The sequence below is a fragment of the Capsicum annuum genome, chromosome 8, assembly GCF_002878395.1.
Source record: "Capsicum annuum cultivar UCD-10X-F1 chromosome 8, UCD10Xv1.1, whole genome shotgun sequence".
In the NCBI taxonomy this organism is placed as follows: domain Eukaryota; kingdom Viridiplantae; phylum Streptophyta; class Magnoliopsida; order Solanales; family Solanaceae; genus Capsicum; species Capsicum annuum.
In genome coordinates this window covers 154,309,602-154,324,459 of record NC_061118.1, presented here as the reverse complement: position 1 = coordinate 154,324,459, position 14,858 = coordinate 154,309,602, and the positions used below count along the sequence as shown (strand labels likewise).

At 35.1% G+C, this 14,858-nt stretch overlaps 1 protein-coding gene across 8 annotated transcripts; it reads left to right on the top strand.

Moving 5' to 3' along the window:
• Positions 1-984: 984 nt before the first annotated feature.
• Positions 985-10,863, top strand: LOC107839625 (serine/arginine-rich splicing factor SR30). Of its 8 annotated transcripts, none has more exons than XR_001665115.2 (15): positions 985-1,134; positions 2,556-2,644; positions 3,524-3,589; positions 4,246-4,320; positions 4,414-4,525; positions 4,633-4,679; positions 4,779-4,836; positions 6,144-6,193; positions 6,300-6,356; positions 6,438-6,547; positions 6,623-6,706; positions 8,952-9,082; positions 9,483-9,516; positions 9,625-9,702; positions 9,792-10,124. XR_001665115.2 is itself a non-coding variant. In XM_047394715.1 (15 exons), exons 3-15 carry the CDS (start codon positions 2,561-2,563, stop codon positions 10,570-10,572), a joined length of 876 nt encoding a protein of 291 aa, XP_047250671.1. In that variant the 5' UTR covers positions 1,018-1,134; positions 1,238-1,274; positions 2,556-2,560; the 3' UTR covers positions 10,573-10,863. The 8 variants fall into 8 exon arrangements, 7 of the variants coding, with proteins under 7 accessions (XP_047250670.1, XP_047250669.1, XP_016538686.2 ...); XM_047394715.1 differs by lacking the exons at positions 8,952-9,082; positions 9,792-10,124 and adding exons at positions 1,238-1,274; positions 10,552-10,863 and having other exon boundaries at positions 1,018-1,134; XM_047394714.1 differs by lacking the exons at positions 8,952-9,082; positions 9,792-10,124 and adding an exon at positions 10,552-10,863 and having other exon boundaries at positions 6,635-6,706.
• The last annotated feature ends 3,995 nt before the right edge of the window (positions 10,864-14,858 follow it).

Genomic DNA, 14,858 nt, shown 5'->3' with positions numbered 1-14,858 from the left:
GTTAGCTTACTAAGAAACTCATCTTCGATCATAAATGAGTTATCAATTACTTTATTTCGAAGCAAATAGACCTAATGGTACAAAGTTCGGAGTAAACTCGAACCGTGTCCAAAATATGTCACACGACTACGACCTCAAACTCCAATCAAAGCTATTTTTGTTGAGTTAAATTCGACTAGACTCAAACTACTATGGCTGTAGTCAAACTTTGACCAATACAATATTGGTCATTTGGTTGGGAAAGATTATCTCGAGATAATTAATCTCGGGTTAGTTATTCCAAAATTAATTATTCCATTATGTATTTAGGATAACTTATTCTATTATCTATGATATAAATGGTGGAATAAGTTACCTCAACCTTGACAACCAAGTGATAAGCTAAAATTTTTATCTCAAAATTATTATTTTATTTCAGAACTATTTAATTTAGTACCTCGCACACCAAACAACATTAACTCGGCTATTCCTCATTGATAGTCGTGAGAGCAAAGCTCTCTAGTAAATTAATGTCTTTAAGCCAAAAGTTCTTTCTGCTAAAAGCTTAACTATGTAAATTAGTTATTTCGAAACATTAATTGTTTGACACAATTTAATGATCAAATCAAATTTATATTTCTAAAATAAAATTAATATGATAAATTTTAAAGAATAAAATTTCTAATATATATATATATATATATATAATTTTTAAATCGACAAGTCAACAACGATCAACTATTTTAAAACAGTAAATTTTCACAAGAATTACCAAATTATCCTTTAAAAAGTGAAAGGTTTGGGGACCAATCTCCAAGTGTCATTTACTATCTAATTTTGTTGAAAAAATAACCACCATTTGAAATGTCAATTTTATTTTCCTTTTCCTTTTCCTTTTTCTTAATGATTCCCATTAATTTTTCTGTCTGCTTTTTTCTCCTGAGTTTTAATTATTCTCAAAGCGTCGTAGGACAGATGTCATGTACTTACGTCTTTAGATTTATGACAAAATTTCCAGATGTAGCGTAAGATACCCACACTTCTCCCCCTTTACCCTTAATATATATATATATATATATAAAAGTTCCTCTCATAATCTAATGCCATTTGTTCTTGTTTCGTCTACTAGAAATTCTCTCGTCTCGTATCTCGTTGGTAAGCTGTTCCTCCCTTCCTTCTCCTTCCAGTTTATTATTTTTTTTTTCAAAAATTAATACATATTTTTAATTTTTCACCTGTTCTCTGTTTTGGTATGCAGAACTCTGTTTCTCTGTTTTAACAGAATTTTTGATTTGGTAGGGTTTCTACTGTTCGTCTGCTTTTATTTTTTATTTTTGTAATTTTTTTCGATGCGATCATATCCAGGTACTTATGAAAAAACTCGTTAAAAATATCAAAGGAATTTATATCAGTGATAATTTGGTTAAAGTTCTGGAATTTGGCGGTTTACATGTTTTACTTTTACATGCATAGAGTTGAGGAGAGGAACAAGGTGTGTGTCTTGTATGAAGTAGTATTTTTTTTTTTAATGGAAAATAATTTCCTTAAAAGAAGTTTTTTGGTGTTCTGGTGCGGAATATTTTCCCCAAAAAATTAGTACCCCTCCATCTCAAAATAAGTGTTACTTTAGTTCATTTCACACCATTAAGAAAAACAATAAATGCAAGGTATAGTTTATTAAGCTATCCCTATAAATTATGTTTCTTGAAAATGGGCTCTACTAAGTACTAGTAGTTATTTAATTTAAGGGTATAATTGTAAAAAAAGTACTTTTTTGTGCTGAATTTCTCAGATGACACTTATTTTGGGACAGAGGACGTACTATATATTGAAAATCAACTATAATATTAACAATTTTGGTATTGTTCTGATGAATTTTAGTATATACATATATTGATAATAATGTTCAAGTGTTCCAAGCGTTAGTTGGATCTAGTGATATGAAATTAGAAGTCAAAATTAGTGTAAGAAAAATGATTTCAGTCCATAAATGGCCGAAAGATATTTCTCCCTTTTTGATAGAATGTTGGAACATTATCAGATAACGTAACACCAGCAAATGACTGTCGTCGTACAATGCACACTGGAAAGAAAAAGAACTTTTGATTTTCTCTATGTATCTGGTGTTTGATGTGACTACTATTGCTGACTAGCATTATCTTTAAAAGTGATTTAGGCTGATGATTTTATGATTTTTTCTAATCTGGTGCTTATTCTATGACTTCAGTTTGATTTTGGTGGTTGTAACATATTCTTTGCGTAGAAGAGTTTCTTTAACAAAACAAAAATTGTTATAGTTCCATGTTATCTTCTTGCATTCTGTTGTGATATTACTTTGACTTTCGTCTTTGTGTTACTTTTCATTAGTTTAGTTTCATGATGAGCTTCAGTAAACTCTTGTAATGCCCTTCTCCATTCCGGTCAAAAAAAAAAAGACAAGAAAAGGAAACTCCTCGTTTGCATTTCCGACTGTCCACATTACCAGTTAATTTTTACCTTATATAATAAAAAATTTGTCCACATTACCTCTTCCAATGTTTGAACAAGCTGCTTATTCTTTTGGTTAATGGTTTCAGGCAATATGGGTCGTCTAAGTCGGACTATCTACGTCGGAAATCTTCCTGGTGATATTCGGGAGAGAGAAGTAGAAGATTTGTTTTACAAGGTTATTTAGATATATTACTAGCTGCTGGAAGAGACATATTTTCTCCAATTTAATATGCTTGCTGCGTATCACTAAGCTATACATTTACCTTCAATTTTTTTTTCCTTTTATGTTAATGTCACCTAAAAGAGCCCCAATATGTTCCATGAGAAGTGGTACTTTTGGGTGGATTGGAGGAGGAATGAATTTGATTAACACAGAGGGAAAGTTAGGGATTAAAAATGCAAGTTTTCATTCTAGTAATATGGCGTATATCTTGTTGCATCCGTGTAAGCTGTTAGCCTAAGTGGATTAGTAAACCCTGTACCTTGTCTATCTTTCTCACATTTTTCAGGTTTCTTGCCTCTCGTATAAAACTAATAAAGCGATAAAGAGGTGTATAATCTAACTTCACGTTCTGATGAAATCATGGTCATCTATATATTTGATTTTCTAGAGAGTGCAAATACTTGCTTTTTCTTTTCTTTAGCTTAATCTTTTTAATGGTCCGGACTTACCCAGTGAGCTTCTGTTACTGTCACAGTACCTATTTAGCCATTTAGCTTTCCAAGTAGCTCCTGAAAGTCATCTAATTTGGTACTTTTGGTGTTTTTTCCCTAATGGGAAAGCCAGACAGCTTTGTAATATGAAGGGATGACACATGTTTTAAATTTATTGCTAGAGGTTTTTTTTTTGTCATTATATTTGTCTGTAATGTAATTCCTTTTGGTTAATCTCTAAGATGGTTGCCTGAAGATATATTAAAAGTTTATGGATTTTTTTTATATGTATTGACTTACCTTTTGGTTGTTTGGACTAGTTTTGTGCCTATGTCTCCCTCATTTTTTTGTTTCCTACGCAAGTGCTAATCTTTTGACTTTTTTTGGTAAATTCCTGCAGTATGGGCCCATTGTGGAAATTGATTTGAAAGTTCCCCCCAGGCCACCTGGTTATGCGTTCGTAGAGGTGAGTTCTTTGCTAGGAATTGAATCACCAAGATGATAGCTTTCCCTTTGGCATCATTCTGTTGGGGTTTAGGAGATATAATCTCCACATAAAATTCAACATTAACTAATACACTGTTTAGTTGTTCCTTTTTGTTTTCCTCATTGATAATACATGAATGAGTTATGCGGGGAATCTATGAATTGTTTTATGTGGGATAAAATGAGAAATAAGACTGTGGGTATTAGGAACACATAGGATTAAAAATTCCAAAATTATCCTTCATAATAGTTAAAAGAAAATTGTTTTGTTTAAAAGTAAGCATATATTTTAATATATATATGTATACTCTTAATATGTATTATCATCAAACTAAAGATCCAACAAGAAATAATACTTGCATTATGCAATCCTTGTATTACTAATCTTTGCATTGCTAATCCTTGCATAACTGGTCTCTAGTATTATCATCAAACTAAAGATCCAACAAGAAATACTACTTGCATTATGCAATCCTTGTATTATAAATCTTTGCATTGCTAATCCCTGCATAACTAGTCTCTAGAGCAACAATCCATTATTTCATCTGGCAGATAGTTCAATTTTCTGCACTAGTTTCTTTATGCTACAGCATGTCTGATAGATCTAATTGGTGTCATTCTTTTGTCATGTTTCAGTTTGAAGATCCCCGTGATGCTGAGGATGCCATCCGTGGGCGTGATGGCTGTGACTTTGACGGACATCGTTTGCGAGTTAGTTGTCTCGCATCTTCCTCCTTTTGGTGAAGTGGTGATGTTGGAAGCAAATTATGTTCACCATTTTGTTGTTTATTATGATCATTGTAGGTTGAACTTGCGCATGGTGGGCGAAGACCATCATCATATGATCGCCACAGTAGTTATAGTAGTTACAGTAGTGGGAGTCGTGGTGGACTTTCTAGGCGCTCTGACTATCGTGGTTTGTCTGATTTTGATAGTGTTATCATGATTTTTGTCTCCTTGAAAGATAGGCTATAGGCTATTTTATATGGTTACAATTATATGCTAAAATGTAAATATTTTCAGTAATGGTGTCTGGACTACCATCTTCTGCTTCATGGCAAGACTTGAAGGTTAGAATTTGTCACAGTTGGCATCTTATGATCAGTAAAAATTTTGGGAACTTGCTAGAGTTTTGGATCAATGTGGTTTCTTTTACTTGGTCTTGCTAGGATCACATGCGACGAGCTGGAGATGTCTGTTTCTCTCAAGTTTTCCGAGATCGTGACGGTTAGTTGGGTTTATTGTGGCAGTTTTTATGGTTGCATTTATTCAATTCTTGATGTTTATGATTCATCCACATATGTTCCCAAGGATGGAAATGTACATTTGTTTCTAATTATACTCCCTCCGACCTCCGTTTATCTTAAAAGGAAAACAACATAACAATCCATTCTTCAATGTCTTTGACCATGTCCTCAAACCACAGTTTGTTGGTATTGTTTGTATAGGGAACAGGTTAAATCAAATCTTAATGGATATTTATTATTTGTTCGACTTTAGATACCTGACAGGCTTATGTTTTAAACCAAGAAGGAGAATGTTGATTTTCAACAAAAACCAAGGGCTTTCGCAGCTCAATACTTCCATTTTAGCTCCTTTATTTTATTTCCTGAATATTTTTTTTCCCGTGATTGATCAGTAGAAAGAAATATTAAGCAGCAAATGACGATGTTTAATCTGGTTTCTTCATTCAGCTTTAATGTATCAATTGGTTATTTGCAAGTGGGGATTACATGTTTTTTTTCACACACAACTATGTCTTCAAAACAAAGCTTTTCTGAAAAATCCTAACACGTGCATTGTTTTCCAATAGCCAAACTTATACCATGATCGAAATTCAAAGATCGCCTTAACATCATGAAGTCCTCAATCAATCGAATCAGGATGTTATTGGTAAGTAGTTATTGGTAAGTAGTCTGTAGAGGGGAGAGGATTAGATGACCGAGATTTCCAAATTTTCTAAAATATCGTTATGCTGATCTAGTATTATTTCGTATTGTTTCAGTAGTTCCATTATTTTCTTAAACTTCCAATGACAACAAGGCTGAGATAAATTCAGAATAAAGCCTAAATTAATGAGAATTACACGAACCAATAGGGGGAAAACCTCTAGGATGTAGGATCACTTTCAAGGCTTGTAAGCTGTCTAACCGAAAGTTCTGCTTTGCTCTAAGATACAGTTAGTGAAAAGAACGTTTACCGAATGAGACTCTTCAATAGCATCTAAAGGCATTTAAAAGATATTCTTTGGCTTCCAATGCCTTTAACTCAATTTAAATAGAAGTTTTAGCGGGGGGAAGCACTATAAAGATCAGTTAGCAAACAGTTTCCTAATTAGACACTGTATGGAGTAGATCTCTGTACATCGCCTCATGCCAAGGCTTTTGACAATTAAAGGAAAATGTCTATTACCAAAAAAAAAGGAAAATGTCTACTCTTTTTGTTTTCCATTGTTTCTAGTCAAGAGCACAAAATTTTAAGGATGTGTAAACATTGTAATGGAAAGTTGATGTTAACTGCTTGTATTTTTGCAGGTATGCGAGGGATTGTGGACTATACCAACTATGACGATATGAAATATGCGGTAGGCTAATAAAATCTTTAATTTTCTTATTTGATCTATAACATCATCATGGTTTTTTTCTGTCAGCCTCTTCACGTATCTCTCTTTCTGTTTCTTTCCTTTGCAGATAAAGAAACTTGATGACTCTCTGTTTCGCAATCAATTCTCTCGATCATATATTAGGGTCTGTTCTCTGTTGGTAGTATAAATCATGGGTCCAATGCTGTGATTGTGCACCAATTTAACTCAGTTATCTACTATTTAGGTGGACAGGTATGATAAGAGGCATAGCTATTCCAGGAGTCCAAGTCCATATTATTCAAGAAGCAGAAGTTACTCAAGAAGCAGGAGTCCTCGACTAAGCTATAGCAGAAGGTTTAGTTCCTGACTGTCTTTTCCATCTTTGCAGCTCCAGAAAATTTAGCATGTTTACTAACAGTCAGTTGGCAGTGTATCTCCTAGGGGTAGATACCATCGTCGCTCTGTCTCTCTCTCACCCTCAAGGTCTCTTTCCCCTGCTCGCTCTTTCTCAAGGTAATTTTTTGTTTGACATCTAGGTCTATATATTTTTTTTATGCTTCCGAAATTATTATGCGTTCATGTATTTTTTGGAGCTAGTTTTTTTAACAGTCCTATTTCATGTTTGATTGCATATAAGCATGTCCTATTGGATACTTTCTGTAAGTCTGCCAGATGCAATCTACCTTAATTGCTAGATGTTGTGTGCTTGCTAATGTTCTTCTTAGGAACCTTGTTTTCCTTCAATTGAGCATTATATGATGTTTGATTGAAATTCTGCATGACGAATGATCAGTTTAACTGTACATTGGAAAATCTATCTTGAGTCGGGAGTCTCTTTGTTGTTTACTTCTTTAGCTCTTCTTATTTCCGCGGTTTTGACTGGTTAAAGAATTGGCACCTTTGTTGAAGAAAGACTACTCACAATATTCTGTACAATGGCTTCTATTCTACACTTCTTGCGGCTCTGTCTGGTTAGCTGACTCTTCTCTTTGTTTACATTTCATTTTCTGGATATATGTAGAGTTCGAAAGACCTCCTGTAGTATCACCAGAATATATGGAGAAGTAGACATCTACCGTCTCTCTTTATCCTTCTTGATCTACAGAAGGATATCATAATTACTGGAAATTTGTAGGAATTGCAATGACCATATAATTGTATAAATTTTGGGGAGGGGTATGAATTTGGTACTTATCGCGCAGTAGATAGATGAGGGAATTGGAAATTGGGAATTTGGTGCTGTTAGAATGATGAACGAGAGAAAATTATAAGTTATAGAATGGTCTGTTGTGTGGGAAGTTTTGCAGTACCAAGTTATCAGAGTCAACTGACTCCTTACGGGAAGGGAAGTTATATAAGGATATATCCCTCTTTTAGAATGAGACTATGAGATGACCTTCCTCTCTTTTGCTGAAGATTGATGGATTTGTACCTTCTATTTTCCTAGAGCTATGCCTCCACTTTTATTAATCTGGAAGATTTCAAGTAGTGGAAGCATAGGAATGCTTGGATTTACAGTTACCAAGTACATCTATCTATTTGAATAATTTTTTTGCAGTCTTCTCATACGTTTTATTCTTTTCTCGATGTTGTTAGAGGCACTTGAGGTTTGAAGTTAGGTGAAATGCTGACGGTGTATGTTTCTTAATTGTGCGTCTTAAAGTCTTTTAACCAAAACCAGTCAACTAAATGCTTTGGGATAAAATCTTAAGTTATTTCATAAGGCTCTATCAAGAGGATATGTCTGTACATTTAATTTAGTCCGTAAAGTGATACTAAAGAAGTGTCATGAAAGAGTTTGAGGTTGATTAAATATAGGAAATTAGAAACTTAGTGTTAGAAGCAAGTCACTCAAGCTTAGTTAGATATCTAAAACTGAATACTTATTTGCGTCTAAACCGATTTTATTTATATGACGGGTTTTGAACTTGATTACAGGGTGTTACTTTAACTTCATTTATTTCAATTAGTTGCCATATATTAACTTTTTTTAATCTGTATAATTGGTTGCATTTGGTGATTATTATGTCGTGCATTATATGTATCCAAAGGTAGAGGAATGTTTGTGTACTTCCTACCTTCCCCAGACGCCACTTGTGGGATTACACCGAGTTATTATTGCATTGTATCCAGGAACCATGTATTTTGAAGTTTCTGTATAGCAATTCTATTGTACTCTGCATATCAACTTCTTTTTATTAAGTAGATATTGCCAGCTTTTCCTTTTCTCACAAGGCAATACACTCTCCACAATGTAGCGTTGTGACTGAAAATGTCCTGTTTTGGGGTGTAGGGTATGGTTAAAGGAGATAACAGCAGGAGAATTTAATGTTTTTTTTTTTGTGTGGGTGGGGGGTGGGGTGGATGGAGTTCAGGGCGCGACCATCATGACTATTTCTAAATGAATATTTTCTGGTTGTCGTTGAGTTATGAGGAAGGACTTTGTAAGTCTGGCCTCTCTAGTTAAACTATCCGATAGACTTGTTAAGAATGACGCAATTTGGTTTTCCAACTAAAAAATTGATTTCCAGACTCACTAGAGAATGGCAGGCATCTTGAAAGAACTCTGAAGCAATAATATTGGTCGATGACTCTAAATTTTGTTGTCTAGTTTTCTAAAATTCCAGGAAGAATTGAGATGCAGTTTCCTGTTTCTTTTATTCTCTTCTTCCTCTGCGCTTTTGAATGGGGTTACTTCAGAGCGGACCAGTTTTTGGTTAGTAAGATGATTACGAAGATTGCCTTTTTTGTTTTCTAGATCTGGCTTCCGCGATCTGGGGATTGCTATATAAGACAGGTGATGGTTAATGGTGCTCAAATTCAGACAAATCGTTTGGATGTGGCTGTAACCTGGTTTAGTGGATGAGCACCTCTGGCAAACTTTGGATGGTAAATTGCATTTTAATATGTTATTAAGGTGGATCCATCTCACATCAATATATCAAATTGTTTTTGGGCTACTCTGGAGGGGGCTCTAACTGCAGGACCACAATCCAATAGACAGAGAAAAATTAGTATTTGTTTTTAGCGCGTGGGGCTGGAGCAGGCATTTGTGTTGTTATGGCTCTCATAAATTGGACCTGCAACCTCCAGGAATTATGTTGCAAACGGTTTTTTGTTTCAATTTGATCCCGTTAGGTGATTGGTGTTAGAGATTGCGGCAGCTGTTGCTAACTCTATGATTGTGGACATGGAAATAGCATGGATTCATTTGGAAAGGTCGTTCTGCAACCTTTTGGCCACACAATTTTACTGATATTAACTAGAACTCTTTCTGGGGTTTTTGCAGATCCATATCAAGATCCAGATCTCCACTTTCACCTGTAAGTAGCACCAGCTTGTCATCTCCTCTTATGGATATCAGAGTTCCACTGTGCTATATTAAGTCATTTCATGTGTGTTATGCTTTCACAATCTTTTCTGCCTTGTAGCCGCGTCACCGGAGGTATGCAAGGAGCCCCAGCCCAAGCAGGAGCCGGAGCAGGAGTCTCTCCTATTCTCGCTCTTCGGTATGTCTGAATTGTTTTAGTGTGGTTGTAGTGTTCATTTCGTCATTGGACCTATTTCCATGTTCCTCAAATGAGGATGTTATATGCAGGAGATATCCTACTGAGACTTCTACAGAAACAAAGGGCAGACTGTAGCTAAAATAAACTGCATCCAGCAGACGTGCAGGATGTTAAGGAATTGGCTTTTAGCGCTATGTTTAGTATATAGCTAATTTCTTCAGTTGTTGTAACATTGAGAGACGGAGCTTTGAACTCTAGCTAGCTAGTTAGTTGCACGTTTTAGAAACTTGTTCTATGTTACTCGCCATGTATGCTTTTCGAACTGCTAAGTCAAAACTTGAGGACGTATATCTGTTAACATTTGGCCCGTGAATGTCATTTGTTGCTGACTTACTGCTATAAGCATGTCAGCTGTTATCAAAGTTTCTTATCTAAGCCGTGACATGTGGAGGAAAACAGCCATAATGTTGTGGGAAAACTGGCAGCCAGGTGATGCCAACAGGATTTTTTGACTGCCTTTGAGAATGAATAAATAGAAGTTTGTCTAAAACACGTCAAGCAGTTGAAAAATCTCTCAAAATGATATAATCCTGTCCGTAGTACTTGTTTTTTCCTTTGTTTTATCTTTAAAATATCGTTTTATCATTAATAAAGGAGGAGCAAATAGTTTTGGTTTCTTTGGTTTCCCTCCGGTGTCTGGTACCCGTATTGGAGCCTGACTAATTCAGATTCGCGCCGGGTAGGGTCTTATTTGGGGATAGCACTCCCAACAGAGTTTTTTTCATGTTCAGTGTCGAATTCTCAACCTCTGGTAAAGAATAGTTTTGATTTTTTTTCCTTGCTAAGCAGGGAAGAGGACAAAGTAAATAAGCAAAGTTGCTCGGAGTCAAATATACTATTTTGGAGAATTCGATAGGCATTCTTCAACATTTTTGAAGAATCGGAGCAACATACAACATAGCAAATAAGTATATCGAATGGGTTAATGTGGCTCTGCATTAACAAATTTGTCGTGTTGCCAACAACCGTGTGTCTCTACTCAAAATCATCGTTAGAGGATCTGTTGTTATAAGCAAACATCCTATAATTATGTTTCATGGTAATATTTATATTTTATGCTGTGATCCATTTTTATTTATAATAGCATCCTCACAATTATAATAGCATTTTCTCGTAGACCGTCATTTACAATGTTCTTACTCAAATATGTGTGTGTATTATTTCATAAATAACTAAGAAGCAATATATTAATTATATTTTAGTAAAGACACAACTTTAATAAATTTTATGAGTTTCAATATGGAATCTGGAATGTAAAAACTCTTGTGAAGGTGGAATAATGAGAAATTAAAAGATGATGTTAGGGTGTGGTATATGTAGACATCCAAAATTTGTGGACTCTTCAATAAGAATCTAAATTCTATTAGAGTTCTAGAAGGCTACTTTACACTAAATCTCGCCTATTTAAAGGGTAACATGTTCCCTGAAACAGGCATCTTGAATATTCCATAAGCTGATGGGTATTCGTAAAAAAATTCGGGATCTCCAATATCCCACAAAAAATCATGGGATATTCATAAAAAAATCATCCTATATTCGAGAATAAGCCACTAACGGCCCTCGAATTATGGAGAAAATCAAGGGAGGAACAGATTTGTAACCACAATCGTTTATCAATAAAAAATTCTTGTTTCTTTATATTTTTGTTTGTGGTTAAAATTTATTTACAAATCTGTTCTCCCTTGATTCTTCTCTCATGATTGTACCATATTCGTTATTAATAAAATGTTCTTGTTTCTTCATTTTTATTTGTGATTGTAATTTATTAATCATTGTAAAATTTGTTGCAAACAAATTGGCACGTCCAGTGGGACCAAATCTGCCCTTCATCTTTTCTCTTTCTCTCATAAATCAAATATGCAAATCTGTAGCCACATGATCGTAAAGATGGAAGCGGTACTTCAAGACTCGTCTTTGAGTTTTATCAAGTCTACACTCCGACAAACCTTGAAACAGAGGGCATTTGTAGACATTGAAATTTGTGGATTCTATAAAAAGAGTTCAATTTTGGTTAGAGTTCTTGAGGGCTACTTTACCCTAAATATAGCTTGGTGGCTACTCTACCTAAACCCTAAATTACGCCTATATAAAGGGGGCAAATATCCTTTAAAAGGCATCTCCAGTATCCCAAAAATTTATGGGATATTCACAAAGAGATCAAAGATCTGAAAAGTCCCAATAGATTCTTGGGATATTCATAAATGTCAAAACCCTCCCATCAAGAAGACTAACCCTCCTCTCATGGAAATCAAATCAAAATGTTCCTATGTTCGAGAAATACGTCATTAACGGCTCTCGAATTACGGAGAAATTCATATCTAAATCTTCATACATTCGAGAAATATGCTACTGATGGTCCTCGAATTACGGAGAAAATCAAGAGGGAAGAATCAAGATAGGAACAGATTTGTACTCATATTCTTGATCAATAAAATTGTTGTTTCTTCATATTTTTATTTGTGGTTAAAATTTATTGTCCATGAATATAAATTATGTTGCAAACAAATTGGCACGCCCAGTGGGACCAAATCTGCCCTTAATCTCTTCTCTCATAAATCAAATCTGCAAATCTGTAGCTACCGCATAAAGATGGAAGCTCTATTGGTACTTCAATACTCGTCATCAAATCTACACTTCGACAAGCCTTGAAGTAGGGGGCATTTGTGGACTCTTCAATAAGAATTCAAATTTTACTTTACCCTAAATCTCGCTTATTTAAAGGGTAACATGTTCCCTGAAACAGACATCTTGAATATCCCATAAGCTGATGGGTATTCGTAAAAATATTGGGATCTCCAATATCCCATAAGCTGATGGGTATTCATAAAAAGATTGAAATCTCCAATATCCCACAAAAAATCATGGGATATTCATCAAAAGATCATCCTATATTCGAGAATAATTCACTAACGACCCTCGAATTACGGAGAAAATCAAGAGAGAAGAATCAAGGGAGGAACAAATTTGTAACCACAATCGTTTATCAATAAAAAATTCTTGTTTCTTCATATTTTTGTTTGTGGTTAAAATTTATTTTCCATGAATTTAAATTATGTTGCAAACAGATTTGCCACGCATTTCACCTTGTATTCGTTCATCCAATTTGCTAATTATTAATCATCGTTTGTGTTAGGGGTGTGCAAAAAACAAATCTACCGATACCGAATCAATAAAAATATTATTGATTTACTATTATTGGGTATGGTTTTTTAATGATTTTATTAAAAAAATTTATTGGGTTGTGGGTTCGTTTTTTTTCTTTTTATTGAGTTATTAGGTAAATCGATATCCAATAAGAAAATATACGCGCGCTCGCACACACACATATATATATGACTTATTATATATTTCTCATACTTAAATATTCTTGTAAATTAAAACACATAATGTAGGATTTTTGATTGCAACTAAGATTTGATTTTTTTTCATGTTAGTTACTACTATTTCTAATTTATGAGTATTTTCTTATCGGTTAATCTGAGAATGAAATCGTTAAAGACTAAAAATCGATAAATCGAAAACTGATAAATTAATCAGAATTCGAGGAAAAAATTAATCACATAAGAGGCGCGAAACACTTAAAAAGAGATTAGTACGTTGAAGATTTAAAATTTCAAAAAGTGATTGTACGTTAGATTGAACCCAATACGCACGCTTAATCAGAATCAACAGATCCACTCTTATAGGATGTGGAACAGAGTGGAACCACTTGGACCCGCCCAGTTAATTCCACAGACTTTGGGGCCCCCTCGAACTTTAACCCCAGAACCATTTTTGTAGTGGAATGCTACCCCAGAACCATTTTTGTAGTGGAATGCTACCATTTTTGTAGTGGACCCGCCCAGTTAATTCCACAGACTTTGGGGCCCCCTCGAGCTTTAACCCCAGAACCATTTTTGTAGTGGAATGCTACCAGCTAAGTTTTAGCTTTAACCCCAGAACCATTTTTGTGAACCATTTTTGTAGTGGAATGCTACCAGCTAATTTTTGTGAACCATTTTTGTAGTGGAATGCTACCAGCTACCAGCTTATTTTTGTAGTGGAATGCTACCAGCTTATGTAAAGTTTGCAACCATTTTTGTAGTGGAATGCTTTGGGGCCCCCTCGAGCTTTAACCCCAGAACCATTTTTGTAGTGGAATGCTACCAGCTTATGTAAAGTTTGCAACCATTTTTGTAGTGAAATGCTACCAGCTTATGTAAAGTTTGCCCAGGGAATGCTACCAGCTACCAGCTTATTTTTGTAGTGGAATGCTACCATTTTTGTAGTGGAATGGCTACCAGCTTATGTAAAGTTTGCAATCATTTTTGTAGTGGAATGCTACCAGCTTATGTACCATTTTTGTGAACCATTTCCCTCGAGCTTTAATTTTGTAGTGGAATGCTACCAGCTACCAGCTTATATTTTAGCTTTAAAGCCAGAACCATTTTTGTAGTGGAATGCTACCAGCCCCGAACCATTTTTGTCTCGAGCTTAAAGAGGCCCGAACCAACCATTTTTGTAGTGAAATGCCCAGAACCATTTTTGTAGTGGAATGCTACCAGCCCCGAACCATTTTTGTCTCGAGCTTAAAGAGGCCCGAACCAACCATTTTTGTAGTGAAATGCTTGGTTCGGTAGTGGAATGCTACCAGCTTATGTACCATTTTTGTGAACCATTTCCCTCGAGCTTTAACCCCTACCAGCTAATTTTTGTGAACCATTTTTGTAGTGGAATGCTACCAGCTACCAGCTTATATTTGCCAGAACCATCGGTGGTGGAATGCTACCAGCTTTCTTTAAAGCCTGCCAGCTAATTTTTGTGAACCATTTTTGTAGTGGAATGCTACCAGCTACCAGCTTATATTTTAGCTTTAAAAAATACTACTACCAGCTTATGTACCATTTTTGTGAACCATTTTCCTCGAGCTTAGTGGAATGCTACCAGCTACCAGCTTATATTTGCCAGAACCATCAGTGGTGGAATGCTACCAGCTTTGTTTAAAGCCTGCCAGCTAATTTTTGTGAACCATTTTTGTAGTGGAATGCTACCAGCTACCAGCTTATATTTGCCAGAACCATCGGTGGTGGAATGCTACCAGCTTTCTTTAAAGCCTG

What these genes read in the sequence shown, in the direction of transcription:
- LOC107839625 (XM_047394713.1), top strand. Translation starts at nt 1,080, where the DNA reads ATGCCATTTGTTCTTGTTTCGTCTACTAGAAATTCTCTCGTCTCGTAT. An exon ending in CTGGTTATGCGTTCGTAGAG is followed by an intron (nt 3,590 to 4,245) that starts GTGAGTTCTTTG and finishes GTCATGTTTCAG; the next exon opens with TTTGAAGATCCCCGTGATGC. An exon ending in TCTCTCGATCATATATTAGG is followed by an intron (nt 6,357 to 6,437) that starts GTCTGTTCTCTG and finishes TCTACTATTTAG; the next exon opens with GTGGACAGGTATGATAAGAG.